The sequence below is a fragment of the Talpa occidentalis genome, unplaced genomic scaffold, assembly GCF_014898055.3.
Source record: "Talpa occidentalis isolate TD23 unplaced genomic scaffold, MPIMG_talOcc4v2.1 talOcc4.12, whole genome shotgun sequence".
NCBI classification, from domain to species: domain Eukaryota; kingdom Metazoa; phylum Chordata; class Mammalia; order Eulipotyphla; family Talpidae; genus Talpa; species Talpa occidentalis.
Genome location: NW_023601212.1, coordinates 47,831,251 through 47,846,920, shown reverse-complemented (window position 1 = coordinate 47,846,920; position 15,670 = coordinate 47,831,251). Strand labels below are relative to the sequence as shown.

General features: G+C 49.7%; 1 protein-coding gene across 1 annotated transcript; it reads left to right on the top strand.

Annotated features, from left to right (window-relative positions):
• Nucleotides 1-830: 830 nt before the first annotated feature.
• On the top strand, nucleotides 831-12,511 carry TMEM161A (transmembrane protein 161A). The gene is made up of 12 exons (XM_037506239.2): nucleotides 831-878; nucleotides 3,585-3,688; nucleotides 4,181-4,261; nucleotides 4,605-4,702; nucleotides 4,790-4,946; nucleotides 6,714-6,865; nucleotides 10,382-10,442; nucleotides 10,533-10,676; nucleotides 10,773-10,886; nucleotides 11,032-11,206; nucleotides 11,296-11,392; nucleotides 11,668-12,511. The coding sequence occupies exons 1-12, from the start codon at nucleotides 876-878 to the stop codon at nucleotides 11,919-11,921; spliced, it is 1,440 nt and encodes a 479-aa protein (XP_037362136.1). The 5' UTR covers nucleotides 831-875; the 3' UTR covers nucleotides 11,922-12,511.
• Nucleotides 12,512-15,670: the final 3,159 nt, after the last annotated feature.

Genomic DNA, 15,670 nt, shown 5'->3' with positions numbered 1-15,670 from the left:
TCCTTTCTTTTCTTTAGCTCCACCCTCCTTTGGGTGGGGCAGGGAACCTGGAACTTCCCATTTTCCTGGGGACCATCCTGTTACAGCTCCACTTACACCATAAAGACCCTCACTTATTGTAAAACCCACATATATGGCCACACTCAGGCAGACACCCTTATCCATGGAAATACAAATAGCAAAATATATGCACCCTTGAAACAGAAAATGTCAGATTCCTGAGATTGATAGATCGTCCTTGATCCAGTCATATCTGAAGGTGATATTACCACTGGAGTTTTCCATTACATAAGCCAAAATTTTCCCACTTTTGGTGGAGCCCACTTGAATTTAATGTTTTTGTGCCTTGCAACCTGAGTCCTGACTGACAAAGGCCTGTGCCAGGTGGAAAGGTACAGAAAGGAGGCATTCTGAGATGGAAGGCTGCATTTGCAGAGATTTGGGGGTATTAAATAGCATGACTGGTGGCAGTCTGTTCTATAGTGAGTACAACTGTCATGGCAGCTAGAAGGTAGGCTGAGGGGTTTAATCTGAGCACTAGGCGTCTAGTCAGTAGGAATCTAGATCTGGGAGAGTTGCCCTCTCAGGCTGTCTAGCAGGAGACAAAGCTGCAAGTCAGGCACAGGCGAAGAGTCTAAGTCTCCGAGAGGCTGCAACACTGAGTCCCGACTCAACCGCAATAGGAAAGCGCCCAGCGGCTTAGAACTACAACTTCCGGCATGCAACGCGAGGAACACGTTCCCTCATGATTTGTTCGGCTCTGAGCCTGATGATTGGTTTCTTGGGATGCTTGTCAGACCAGAATCAGTTTCTGATTGGTGGAACTCCCAAGCGCTGTCCCGCTCCACAGGCCCGTGGGTCCGCTCACCCGCGACATGGTGAGCCCGCCACCCCGGCGTAGGGGCCCCTAAAGACAGGGATTCCGGGAGGGAGGTCTGAGGAGACACCGAAGGGGTGGGGTCCCTTTGTGGAGGTTGGAAGCTCTGAGGGACGAGGGGTCTAGCTGCTGGCCATGTGTCGGGGTCTCCCTGTGGGACCTCTGCCTAGGAGACCCCGAGCGTTCTGGGGCTTCTAGCAAGTCTCTTAAGAATCCTCTAGGGGCCGGGTTTGAGCGTCGTCGTAGTCCTGCAGAGGGGGTTGGAAAAATCCGCGAGGGAGGTCTGGGGATCCGGCTGGAGCCCACAGTGCCACCAGGGTCCTTCGGTAGCGTGTGGGCCTTAATGACTGGTTCCATTGGGGGTTCCCTCTGTGCAGAAGGACCACGAACACCCTTGGGGCCAGGATGAGGGCTGCTGGATGGCCTGGGGTGGGTGAGAGTCCCGGAACTGGACACTGGTTGTTACAACTCTAAGGTCTCCCCTGCTGGGGGCACAACCCGTTGAGTTCATTCTCAAATTTAGCTGGGTCCCCTCTGGCCAGGTCCAACACCTGAGAGCTGGGACTGGGCAGAGGGAGGGATTGGGGGCGGGGGAGATGGGGCATAGAAGACAGCCCAACTCTGCTGCCTCAAAGTGGGGCTTTGAGGTGGTCTGAAGTAGGAACACTGATGAAGTGAGCATGTTCCAGGCCAGAGTACAGGATGCTGTGGGAGGTGTGGGGAGAGGGATGCAAGAAAGTCCCAGTGATAACAGGAGTCTCGGCTTCTCCCATCTCAGATATCCAGGGAAAGGCTTTGAGCAGCAGAGGGATGTGGGCTGATGAGAGACTCCAGATTTTGGAAAGGTCTGCAGAGCCAGGACCCCTGGATCTGAGGCTACTGAGGGGCAGGACTTGAGAGCCATCACTGGACAAATCTGGGGAACCTTGGGTGGAAGAATGCTTGCCTTCCATCCCTGCTTCCCTTTCCTCCTTCCTTCCCTCCTCCCTCCCTCTCTCCTTCCTTCCGTCCTTCCTGCCCTGGATGGTAAGACCTCATTGTAAGCCATGGGTCTTCCTAAGAGGTGGCAGAGGGTGATAGGTCAGCAGTGGAGAGCTTAGGGTTCTGGAGGGCCTCAGTCCCTATTGATTGGCTGCAGGGAGGCCTGGGAGAGATCTGTACAGTGATGCGGGGATCTTAGGCTGGACCTTGCAGACTGCAGAGTTGGAGTTGGATGTTAACCGAGGCTGGGAAGCGCCTGGGTCACTTGACGGGGCTAGTGCACAGGAATGATGGGCAGTGCTGGGCCTCAGGGGAAGGGCCTGGGGGGAAAGGTCTGCAAGTTGGGCAGAGGAGTTGGCCTAGAAGTGCTGTTGTCCTGGGGTGGTGCTAGGCGCGGGGTAGCTCCTTAAAACCCTGGCAAGGAATGGTCTTAAAGAGGCAAGGTCACAGAGGAAGGAGAAGAGCTGGTATTGACTGTGCAAGAGCTAGGAGGGTCTGATGTTTGGGAAGCTACTAGTGAGACCTCCCAGGGGGAGGAGGGCAGGCATCTGGGAGGAATAAAGGAAGGGTCCCTGGAGCAAGCTTGGGTAGGGCAAGTCGCAGGGCCTTGGAGGCTAACAACCTCTCCCACTGTCATTTGTGCCCACCTGCCATTCTGTACTTAGGGTTGAGGGAAAGAGCAGTGAGGCTAGAAAGAATGTGTCCCAACAGTGGAAAAAAATTTCTGGTCTTAGTTTCCAAGTCCCAGGCAGAGAGAATATATCTGAGTGGTTATTTTCATGAGGGATTGCCTAGCTATCATTCTGAATGACAGTGCCAGGTGGGATAACACTACACCAAGCTTTCCCTATTAAAGTTTGCTTATTCTATCTGATTAAAGCAGAATTGTAAGAATTAATTTTAACATTAAAGTCATCTTTATTTCATTTGTGTTGTTAATTTTAAACTGTAAGACTAGTAGACAGCTTTCCTGAGAACATAATTTTGCATAATCCCATAGTTATTGATAGTAAACTGATATGTACCTATTCAAGCAGGAAACCCCAACTTCAGCTTTCAGACAAATTGCTAAAAATATTTCTTCCAAAACTTTAAGAAATAAGTATAGGAAAAGATGTTACGAATTATGGTTTTAAAAGGTTGCTATGGAAAATTTGATGAGGAGATTCCTAATGAAAGAAAAGTCATCCCACTCAGGCACTAGGCCTTTATCCTGGGACAGCTGTAGTCAGAAATAGCCAGCTGTCCAGGGAGGCTGGTTATAAAGGGAGAGAATAGAGAAGGAGATGCAGTCATTAAGGGTCATTTTAGACTGGAAAGCTTTGAGCAGGTGAACTCTGAAGCTAGAAACACTGGTGAGTGGGTGGGGTGAACAGAGGGTAGCTGCTACTCCTGAGTGAGCCGCTGGGGGTTGGGGTCAAGGTTGGTGGTTGTGAGCAGTAAATGAAACAAAACTGGAAGTACCCCATTTCAAGATAAGAAAACCAAGGCTCAGGAGATTAGCACCTGAAATCCACAGCGGAGGCTGCAAGAGAACCCCAGTCTTTGCTTCTGCCCTCTGTTGCCCCCCTGCCATAGACAGTTGGGGGATTCCACACTCAACAGGGGTTCTCAGGGTTGGGGTGAGGCGCCCCCAGCCCCCTGCAGCTGTCTCTATCAAGAGACAGGTTGAAGGAGTGAATCTGTGACCCTCTGGCAGGCACTGCCCGTCATGTCTCCCCCACAGGCGGTGCTTGGCGTGCAGCTGGTGGTGACCCTGCTCACTGCCACCTTAATGCACCGGCTGGCTCCGCACTGCTCCTTTGCACGCTGGCTGCTCTGCAACGGCAGGTGAGCCCCACCATCCTCGTGGTGGGAGGAGTCCACGGAGCCACGTCCTTTCTGGCCCTCCACTCTCACCTCAGTCATACAACTACCTTGAGATCCAATTGACATACAATAGACTGCCCACATCTGAAGTGCACAGCTGGATGCATTTTGACGGATGTACACACTAGTAACATCATCAGAGGCTCCCCCATTCTTGCTCCTTCTACCCTAGTTGCTATGGATCTCCCCCACCTCCCATGCTTTTTTCCCTGTTTGGGCCTGGAACCCTTTCTGAGATTCTGAACTCTTTCTGGCACAATGCACACACCTGCTCCACTGGGACAAGAGCTGAAAACTCAGGAATATCCAGAACCCAGCTGCAACCCCAGCCAACTCCTATCCCACCTCCTGACCTTCCCCTGTCTTTGATGACCTCTGCCCAGCCTGTTCCCGGGCTTCCCTTTGACTCCTGCCCCATGGCTGAGCTCCTCTGACCACCCACCTTGCCCTCAGTCTCTTCCGATACAAGCACCCATCCGAGGAGGAGCTCCGGGCCCTGGCAGGGAAGCAGAGGCCCAGAGGCAAGAGGGAGCGGTGAGTGACCCCAGCTTTAGGTGGCCAGCAGGGTACAGGGCCTGCCCTGCCTACCATACTGTGTGCCACTCTGGGCACAGAGAATGGGGACGCCTCAGGCAGAGGAGGTGGTCTCCCTCATTCATTGGTTGCCTCTAATTGCATCTAACATTTATTGCAACTTTGCTTTGTGGACAGGTAGTGCCCCCATCCTGGTGTGCAGGGGACACCCAGGCTGGAGCAGGGAAGGGGGTACCTTCTAGATTACCCTGTGTGCTTGCTGGGTGGTAGATGAGACTTCGGGCTGGGGTGGTTGAGCTGACTTGTGGGGAGGGAAGATGCTGCTCTGACACCCCGCTTCCAGGTGGGCCAATGGCTTCAGTGAGGAGAGGCCCTTGTCGGTGCCCCGAGATACCCCTTTCCAGCTGGAGACCTGCCCCCTCACAGCTGTGGATGCCCTCGGTAACTAACAGCCCAGCCCTGGCCCCTCCCTGGCTGTTGTTGGTACAGCACTCTGGGTGGCCCAGGGCTGAGCACGTGTCCCCACAGTCCTGCGCTTCTTCCTGGAGTACCAGTGGTTCCTGGACTTCGCTGTGTACTCGGGTGGCGTGTACCTCTTCACAGAGGCCTACTACTCCTTGCTGGGCCCAACCAAGGAGCCCAATATCGCCGTGTTCTGGTGCCTGCTCACCGTCGCCTTCTCCGTGTATCCTTTTGGGGTCGAGATGGAGGGCAGTGGGCTGAGGTTTGCTATCCCTGATAAATTGGTATATCACATGACTGCTGTGCCACAAAGCTCTCTAGAAGTTGGTGGGTAAAGCAGCCACTGTCTTATACTCTATGGTGTGGACTGGGTTCAAATAGTCTACTCCACTCTGCCCCACATGGTCCACTAAATGTTCCACCAGCTTCTTCACCATAGTAGATGAAGCACCAGCAAGAGGGCTCTGTAGACCTCTGAGTCTTTGCCAGGTCTACCCACCTCATTTCATCCCTGTCCATTCTCCTGCAATTTTTTGAATCTACATAGAGAGCAGAGGCAAACCTGCAGCTTTGAGGACCCAAGTCTAAAAAAGGGTCCTTGTGAAGAAGGGAAGCCCATCTTGAAACTGTTAGTCTAAAAAAACAAAACTGCCAGTTATTTTCTTTTTTTTTTTTTTTTAAGATTTATTTATTTATTTATACAAGCACTGGGTACAGTCAGAAGCGCGGGAGGGTGAGAGAATTCACCAGAGCCAGAGCGGGGAGCAGAGCAGGCAGAAGGACCGAAGTACACTGCTGAGGGGAGCAGCGGGCGGCAGGAGAGGTCTGCGCGCCAGGTGGGACCCTCCTCCAGTGGCCGGGGAGCAGCCAGGGATCGAACCGTCGCTGCAGTGCCTGCGGGCAGCTTCGCAACCCAGCGCTCAACCGCTGCGCCACCGGGGAGGCCCAACTGCCAGTTATTTTCATAGCAAAATGGGTTTTTCAGGATAGCAGAGGAATTGCCATTTGGGAAATGTAAGCTGTGGTGGGCTGTAGGCAAATCTGGAGACCAAGGAGAAGGGCTTGCTTTTACAGATGAAAAGGGGGAGCAGAGTAGGCTTTGTTTAGAAGTGCAGGATAGGGCCCTCTCTAGTGGTGCAGGGGTTAAAGTCTCAGCACTATCAAGCTATCTCCTGCCACTGTGGCACAAGTTCTATCCCCAGCCAGCCAGGGAGCTGACCCACATGGCACAGCAGACCTCTCCTGTCTCACCCGCTGCTCCCCTCAGCAGTGTATTTCAGTCAGTCTGCCTGTTCTGTTCCCCACTCTGTCTCTGGTGAATCCTCTCACCCCCTTTCACCTCTGACCTATACCCAAGTTCTTAGATGCGTAAACAAATAAAAATCTTAAAAAAGAAAAAAAATAGCTCCTTTGGGGCAGAAATGAAGACAGCATGCACATAATGGCCAGGGCTAATGTGTGAGAGCCTCTCCCACCCCCCACCCCCCCAGGCCCTCCTGATGCTAATTTTATCAAGATTTTCTTCATTGACACAAGACCTGGTTCTCAAAAGCCCTGTGAGTCACTTTCAGGACAGTTGGAGAAATAGCCCTTGTACTTCTGATAGCTTGTCAGAGGAACTATCCACTTGCTGTGAGCACAGCCAGGCTGGTTGGGCTGGGGAGAGAGGACCACCAGAGGAGAGTGACTTGGTGTCTATTTTTCACTGGCCACAGGTAATGTGATGAGGCCAAGCTGCAGACCTGGCCCAGGCACCACCCCACCCCACTACACAGGTCTGAGTGGCATTGCACCCCTTGTCAGCCCCTTTTCTGGGGCTTGTACCTGCTCCATTGTCTACCACTTGTACCTGCTCCATTGTCTACCACTTGTACCTGCTCCATTGAACTCCAAACCCAAACTTCAGTGTTTGCGCTCTAGCATTGATGGGGGATGACAGGGTGAGGGTGAGGAGGGGTACACCTTGAGGCCTCCTTAACCCTGTCCTCAGCAAGGTGTTCCTGATGGTGACCCGGCTATACTTCAGTGCCAAGGAGGGGGGTGAGCGCTCTGTGTGTCTCACCTTCGCCTTTCTCTTCCTACTTCTGGCCATGCTGGTGCAGGTGGTACGGGAGGACACCCTCGAGCTGGGCCTTGAACCAGGTATGTGCAATGCAGGTAGGGGTGGGGTCGCTCCTCCATCAGCCCCTCTGGAAAGCTGGCCAGGGAAGTGGTTTTGGTGGCTTTCTTACCCACACATAGTGAGTGGAAGAGGGGGCCTGGGCAGTCCCTATGGGAGCTTATACCCTGGGTATCCTTTGGGCTTTGGGGTGAAAGGACAGCCAACCTCACAGTTCTGGTAGACAGCTGTGGCTTTTCACATGGGCACTTTTGTCCACTCTATTGTGTCCTCACTCAGCGACCAGTGATTTCCTATGTACCTATTCTAATTTAATTTGAAAAGGAAATTAGGTAAATGTCACAGCATTAATGTACAAGAAGATATAGAGTGAAAATCTTTCCACACTAGTTCTCCCCAGAGGAAGCCTAGGGTTTCCCTCTCCTTTATTCACATTAAACAGTAGCATGTATGGCTCCACACCTTGTCCTTCTCCCTTATAAACAATAAATATGGGAGGTTGTTGATTCTACATATAGTGACACTATATACAGTGTCATTTCTGTTTTTGTTTTTTAATAATAGCTACATAATATTTCATTTTAGGAAGTTCTGATTATTTAACCAGGCCCTTATTTATGAATATGTAAGTCTTTTGCTCTTAAACATTGTTGCACAAATCTTGTTGTATGGGAAGAGTCTTGCATATGTGTGTCTGTTCAAGGAAGTACATTAGTAATTTTGAAAATATTGCAAGTTGCCCTTCAGAAAAAGATGGATGAGCAGGCCAGTTCCCCACATCCTCTCCAATATGTTTCCTTAGACTTCTTCATTTGGGGGGAGCTGGTGGGTGGAAATATAAGTGAAATTGAATCTTTTGCATGTGTTGAAGAGTTATTTCAGAATTTTAGAGCTCCCTTACAGAAAAGGTCTATTATTTTGCCTAGTTTTCCACTGGGTTGTTCATTCTTTTATTGATTTGTAGGATCTCTTTATATATTAAGGAAATAGCCTTTGTATGTGCAAATATTTTTCCTTAGTTTCCCATTTTTTTCTTTTGAATTTATGTGTTCCTTGAATGATCTTTTAAAAACATAATTTGGATCACATCACTTCTCTGCCTGAAACAGATTTTAATGGTCTTTGGATAAAGACCAGATCCTCACCACAGCCCACACATCCCTGCTGACTCTGTTGAGTTTTATCTTCACCAATTCTCTTTGCTTTTCCATTTTTTAAAAATTATTTAATGTTTTATATGTAGAAAGATGTATATGTAAGTTACAAAGCAAAATAATAAGTAAATACCCATGAACCCACCTCTCAAATAAGAATGGAAACATTCCCAACACGTCTGCATGTCCCTTGTGTTCTTTCCTGCTTCCATCACCTCTCTCGTCTCCCAGCCCAAGCAGTCTCAAATTTTATGTTTATCATTCCTTTGACTTTTAAAAAAAGTTTCATCACATATGTTTTTGTTCCTAAAGAATTCACTGTTCAGTTTTGTTTGCTGTTGTGGACAGCATCAGCCAGCATCGTCTTCCAGCTTGTGATTTTCTGTTTTGGGATATTGTTTCCAGACCTGGGCTCTGTTGGTCTGGATGGCTCTAGTTCTTCTCTTGTGTATATGATGTTCTCTTGTGAGACTCTCCATGTCTATCTGTCCATCTTCCCATTGCTGGATGCTTAGTTTCTAGATACTAACTTTTCACAGTGATTCAGGAACATTCCTCCACATTCATCTATACACACACATGCAGGTGTTTCTTTCGGGCACAGGACTTGAGACTGCAGCGGGATATGTTCACTTTAAAAGATGGCGATTGGCATTTTCAGTTCACCCAGCACATACATGGAATAACTCTGCTAAACAACTGCATTTTTAGCAGTTGTTTAGTAATCTTGAAGAAAATACGTACTTCCATGTGCTCAAATCTCCATAACTTTTGTCTCTGACATATGGTTCATTCAAGGGCCAATCTCCCCTGGGATAGTGGGGCTCTCTTCATATATTTTGAGGCTAACTGACAAGGTGCTTACAAGTTTAGAATTGCTACATCTTCCAGTTCAGCCATCCACTTTGTCACGCTGTATTGTCCCCTTGTGTCTCTAATACTCTGTGCTAGTCTAGTCAGTCTGGAAGTAACATAATATTTGCAACTTCCTTTTTTTCATCGAGGTAAAATTGACATATATAACATGTTAGTTTCTTGTACACAACATAATGATTCAGTATTCGTATATATTGCAGAATGATCACTGCAGCACATCTGGTTAACATCCATCGCCAAATAGTTACAGTTATTTTTCTTGGGATGAGGACTTTTTAGCTCCAATCTCTTAGCAACTTTAAATGTACACCAACTTTCTTGTGATTAGTATTTGTTATATCTCTTTAACATCCCTTTTCTCTCTTACATTGCACTATGTCTCCTTAAAAAAAAAAAAAAAAGACAGCTAGGTGTTTTCGATCAAGCCTCACAGTCTGTGTCGGTTAAGTTCAAAGTTCAATCAGGATACATTCCTTGTGATAACTGACATAGTTGACCTTGTTTCTACTTTCTTACTTTTTGGCTTTTCCTTTATTCCTTTCCTGTTGTAGCTGTTGATAATGGCTGCCAGCTAATTGTTGTTCCTTTGTAGGTGATCAGTTTTAACTACCTGGCTGCTTTGCGATCTCTTTGTTTTTGATATTCTGCAGTTTCACTACAGTGTCTAGGTATGGATTTCTTCGTATTTCTCTGGCTTGATATAGTTTGTGTGTCTCATACATTCTGCAGATTTCTCAACCTTTCTCTTCCAGTACCTCCTCTTTTCATCCCCTCTCTTCTTCCTTTCTGGGGCTCTGGTTTAACTGATGCTGAATTTTTTGTTCTGTCCTCCTCATCTCTTAATTTCCTTTCATATTTGTCACCTTCTTGACTCTCTCAGTTGGAATCAGTGATTTTCCTAGATCCACTTCATTCATTCCTCCTTTGGCTGTTTCTAATATGCCATTTAACAACCTATCATGTCAATAATTATGTTTATCTGAGGTAGTCTTCTGAATCTGGCTTTTGTTTCCCATAATCATTTCACGCACAATTGACAATGCCAATTTCTGAAGTCCTTGAGTCTAAACTTGTCTGGTTTTTCTCTGCTGATTCTCCTTTATGGCAATTTGTTTCCTTGTATGTTTGGTGATTTTGGTTGTGAGTTCATATTTATTTGCTTTTACTCTGTGGGAAATCTGGGGGCCCAATCAGAAAACTTTTTTTTGCACTACTTTGGTTTTTCTCCTGCCAGATCCCTTCCTGTCCCTGCAGAGTCCTGGTATCACCCAGAAACTCAGAATCAGTACCCCCATGTCCCCTAGTGTAACCAAGGGTTCTGCCAGGTGCATTCTTCTGTTCTCTGAGAACCACATATAACTAGAACACAGAGCTGTCCCAGCACCTTGGCATAGGGCCTGGCTGCCACCATGCATTCCTACTTGGGGAGCACAGGATGTCTGGGAGCGGGTCAGGGTGGGTGCTGAGGTCTAGGGGCCACTCTACAGAGCCCTCTCCTGTCCTCCCCAGGCATGGCCAGCATGACCCAGAATTTGGAGCCGCTCCTGAAGTCGCAGGGCTGGGAATGGGCGTGAGTCCTGGGAAGGAGCCGGGCAGGGGTGGGTTTTGTCCAGACAGTGTGTACATGGCCACTGGGGCTCCCTGACCCTTCTCTTCTCAGGCTCCCCCTGATCAAGCTGGCCATTCGCATAGCTCTGGCGTTCATGGGCTCCATACTGGGTGCCTTCCTCACCTTCCCAGGCCTGCGGCTGGCCCAGACCCACCGGGATGCCCTGACCATGTCAGAAGACCGGCCCCTGCTGCAGTTATGTGGGCAGCCTGGTGGGTGGGAGGGTAGAGGACCTGGAGAGAAGGCTAGGGGGAGAGTGCTTAGGCCTCATCCTTTGCCCTTGCCCCCCAGGCTGCTCCTGTACATGAGCTTCCTGTCACCCCTGTTCATCCTGTGGCTGTGGACCAAACCCATTGCACGGGACCTCCTGCATCAGATGCCCATTGGAGGGGCATCTGTCTCCCTGTGCGTATGGGGATGGGGTTCGGCATGACCGCAGAGGGAACACCATACTCCAGCCTTGGGAGCTGAGGTGGGAGTTGTGGGCCCTGTGCAAGCTCTTAGGGCCATGCCCAGGGACCACCTCGCTAGCCCCTTGCCCCTTCCCCAGGCTGTCTGACTCTGCCTTCGATTCGCTTCGCCTCTGGGTGCTAGTGGCATTGTGTCTGCTGCGACTGGCAGTGACCAGGCCACACTTGCAGGCCTACCTGTGCCTGGCCAAGTCCCGTGTGGAGCAACTGCGGAGGGAGGCCGGCCGTATTGAAGCAAGGGAGATCCAGCAGAGGGTAAGGTGCCCCAGACAGGCTGGGGCCAGGGCTTGGAGTCTGGGGCTTCCTGAAGGACCCCACTGCAGCCATCGCTGTTTGCCCACCAGGTGGTGCGGGTCTACTGCTACGTGACGGTGGTGAGTTTGCAGTACCTGACGCCCCTGATCCTCACGCTCAACTGCACGCTGCTGCTCAAGACTCTAGGTGAGGGTTGGGGCCGGAGATGGGGCAGGGCAGGGGTGAGGTTTGAGGGGGCTGGAGGTAATGGCAGGGAAGTAAGGGCGGAGCCTGAGACTAGAGACTGAAGGGTCTGGGGGCGGGGCCTGGGCCCCCCAGATGTGACAGGGGAGGATTCTCGACTGGGTGGGTGGGTGGGTAGGTGGGCTGGAGATAGAGTGGGAGAGGTGCTGGATAGTGTCAGCAAGGCTGACCCCTCCTGTGCGCCACCCAGCCCTCCCTCCTCCTTCCTCTTCTCGCAGGCGGCTACTCCTGGGGCCTGGGCTCGGTGTCCCCAACGTCTCCCACCCCATCCTCAGTGAGCAGTGGTCCAGTGGGCCCCGGGGAGGACGAGGTCCAGCAGATAGCAGCCCGCATTGCTGGGGCCCTGGGCGGCCTGCTCACACCTCTCTTCCTGCGCGGTGTCCTTGCCTTCCTGGTCTGGTGGACTGCCGCCTGCCAGCTGCTCTGCAGCCTCTTTGGCCTGTACTTCCACCAGCACCTCGCTGGCTCCTAGCTGCATGCAGACTTTCCTGGCCCCGAGTTTGGTTCCGGGTGCCCCCTCTCTGGTGCCTCAGTGTCCCCATTGCAGGTGAGACTGGGCGTGTCCAGGGAGCTATACCTTTCACCACAGTGCCTGAGCCACGCCCCCCTAGGACCTTGAGATTCTGCTTTGAAACTGCTCTCCTGGGCCCTGGGCACAGCAGCAGGGATTCTTAGGATGCTGTGCCCAGGTTGTGGGGGGTGGAGGTACTTTTCTGAACAAATAAAGGAGCAGGTCACTTTTTATAAACAGGATTGGACTGGTTTGCATGGTGGTTCCTGCAGGTCCCTGTGGCTCAGGCCACCAGGGTGCAGGATGGGAACCCTGGGGGACAGGCTTCACGGTGGGGGTCAGCCAAGGCCTGGGAATCAGAAGTAGAGCAGGAGGAATGGGGATGGAAGAAATGCCGCAATGTGAAAGGAAAAGCTGAAAGTGGAGTGGAAGAGAGAAGTTGGTGGAGAAGGAAGAGGTCAGGAAGGGAGGGCATGTCACTGATGGGAGCGAGATGGGTGCAGGACTGGGGAGGAGAGAGATGAAGAGACTGGAGAGAGGCAGAAGTGTGAGCCAGCGGAGGGGGGTGGGAGGTGGGGAGTAACAAGCCTTGCAAGACAATGGGGGGAGGGCACGGTGGCCAACGAGCCCTGGTGGGGAACGAGCACTGCTCTCCATAAAGACCACATGCAGGCGTGGGCAGGTTGTGGAGTCCACCCCAGGGAAGGAGGTTGAGGGGGCTGATTTTTCCTCTCACTGTGGCCATGCACATGGTGGGAACCTGATGTTATAATGTACACATGGATTACGTCATCTTTGTGCACATAAAATGTATTTCAGAAGAAAAAATATGAACCATTTCCAGCACCCGGGTGAAAGCCAAAGACCTGTGTGATTTGCTCGTGTGTGGGGCTAGTTGTCACCTGCCCGCCCATGCCTTGTATGTTCCAGTGCCGAATCATCTACTGTGGTCTCCTTACCTGTGTCAGATGTAGGTCACCTAAGAGGAAAGGTGCCCTCATCACTGCGCTGCCACCTCCCTTACTGACATATATTAACACATATTAAAGGTGCCCCCGCTACCTCTCTCACTGACATATATTAACACATATTAACACAAATCAAAAGGGTGTATCAGACACATCAGCAATCATAACACTCAGCAACTCAGGGACCCTTGTCCTGGCCCACAGAGGGGTATTTGGCTTATGAAACTCTGCACTTCTATTACTGGATAAATATGGAAAGTATATTTAAAAACGACAATTTAAACCTGGGTTAAGGAGAATTAAACACATCATCCAATTTTGATTCTTCTCAAAACCCCTGTAAAAATACAGGGACTACAGATCATTCTGGAGGGTGAGAATTAAGAGGCCACAATTAATGGCCAGGCCCACGGATGCCAAACCAAAGCTTAGGAAACAGTAGGGTTTATCTGTAGAATCTTCCAGAGGCACTGACTACACTAGGTCTCTCTGGGCCTGGCTGAAGATGGAGGCATGGATGTTGTTTGTAAAGTTCTCGTGCCTGTGTTTCACCTATGACACCACTGGTTAGCGGGAGGGAAGTCAGATTCATCAGGGGGAGTAGTGACATGGGATTAGATGACTACACATAATGCTAAAGCAAGATAGCCACCATCCTTCATCCTGCATGTAGATTCTAGAACTTTCCAGGCATGAGACTGAAGACTCCTGGAAATTCCAACCTTCCTAAGAAGAAAGACCTAAAGACCTTAGAGTCTTCATAAGCCACTGGATTAGATGTGAGTCCACATGTCCATGTGTCCCTCCCACATGCTTCTAACCTTGTCTTGGCCTCATTCTTAATCATGAACAGATGGCTATGGGTATCCTGTTGTCTGAAGCATCATCCAGTGTGGAAAAGAAACCCAAACAAAAAACAACTTGGGGAAATTGACTCTCCAGGGAGAAGAAAACTTCAAAACAAAGAAATAACCCAGAATGTTCTCAAAGAGAAGAGATTGTATTTATGAAACAAGAACAGAATGCTACTAAGAAAGAATGTCTGAAGAAACTTTCTGTCTGCTTTTTGATCTCTGGAAATTAAAAGTAGATGGAAGATAAAGTTGTGGAAATACAGTAGAAGAAACAAAAAGAAAATAGACAGATGGAAAAGAAGGAACAAGTAGGAAATGAGAAGACTGGCTCAGAAGAATCTTCTAAACAATGAGAGTTCTAGGGGGAGAGATCTGAACAAATAAAGGGTGACACTTGATGGAACAATGCAGGGGAATTCCCCAGGACTAGGTTCCAGGTGCTTGACACAGGCCCCATTCTAAGCTCATCTCTGGGAAGTTCCAGAACAAACAATAGTTCCCAGTGAAGATAGAAGAGGCCTCGCCTATTGGCCCAGGAGTCAGATGATAGAGCATCATCTCCCAGTTCTGCAAGACCTACCCTATTCCCCCCAGGTGACTCAGAAGTCACCAGGGACTCCCTATCACCTGAAGCCCAGCTTACCTAAACCCACTGAACACTGCCCCTCCTGCAGCCATTGCCTCAGGCCACCTGATCTTTTGATTGCTCAGCTGAGCTATCTCTGTTCTCAACACCATGTGGTTTAGGCAAATGTAGGAAGGTGGAAATTCCATAAAGAAGAGCAAAGGGTGGGTGACAGGAATATTAGTTAGGCATCGTAGAGGGAGGGAGAGCGGGGTACATGGAACAGCCAAGCCGGAAGAAGCTGTGACTGGCAAAGACCCCCACCATTGGGCGTTAAACCACATGTTTTACATTTGTTTTGTGACCCATTTCACAACTTTAAGAAAAAATATGTAAGAATGAGAAAAGTGGAACCACAACCAGAGAAATAGGGAAGGTGGGAGTAATCTTTGTGTTTTCAGAGGGAGGATAAGTACTGATAAATACACCAACTTACCGTGATGTAACTTAATAATTTTTCAACTGTATGATGGTATGAAGAAGTACATATTCAGTAGAAACTGTATGTCAGAATTTGAATTCCAGCCCCAGACTAGAATGCTGCTAGGGGTGCCCCTGCTGGAAGCCTCCTGGCTGGGTTGCCGTGATTTATAGTCAAAGGCAGTTGGTGGGAGCCATGAATGGTGGACTTGGACAAGGACACTGCAGCTTTCACTATGACACCAATATAGCCTTTAATTTTTACCTAGCAGTTTCCCTCCTAAAAACTTGTATCACAGGCTCACTAGCATATGTATCCAAAGAGGCACATAAACCTTTGTTTCAGAAATGGCCAACTCAATTTTGTCTTAAATAAGGTGACTTACGTTGCCAGAAGTTGAGTCAGTTCAGCTTCAGATAAAGCTTAACCAGCAGCCCAGACAATGTCACCAAGAATCTAGCTTCTCTCCTTATCTTTGCACCATTGTCGGCAATTTTAGCTTTACCTTGGGTTGGTTCGTTCCTTGTGGTCCCAAGATAGTTGCAACAATTGCCTGGCCCCCGCAACCAACAAGAGAAACTGTTTTCCAAAGCACTCCCTGCAAATGGCCAGAAAGTATCTCCAGTGTCACTGGCCCAGGGTCATGGGCCCACTTCTATTTATGAGGGAATGCTGCAGAGGTGGATGGGACTGGGGAGGAGTTGGCACCCTGCTCTCAGGCTCAGGCTGGTATGAGGTGGGACTGACCAGAAATTTGGGTGGATGTGGGAGAGGCCACTACCACATCTTTGTGTCAACAGCTTTTTAAAAACCCAAGTGCCCAGACCTCTCCTGATTTGCCT

Coding starts and splice junctions, on each gene's coding strand:
- TMEM161A (XM_037506239.2), top strand. Junction 4,703..4,789: donor CACAGCTGTGGATGCCCTCG/GTAACTAACAGC, acceptor GTGTCCCCACAG/TCCTGCGCTTCTTCCTGGAG. Junction 11,393..11,667: donor GCTGCTGCTCAAGACTCTAG/GTGAGGGTTGGG, acceptor CTCTTCTCGCAG/GCGGCTACTCCTGGGGCCTG.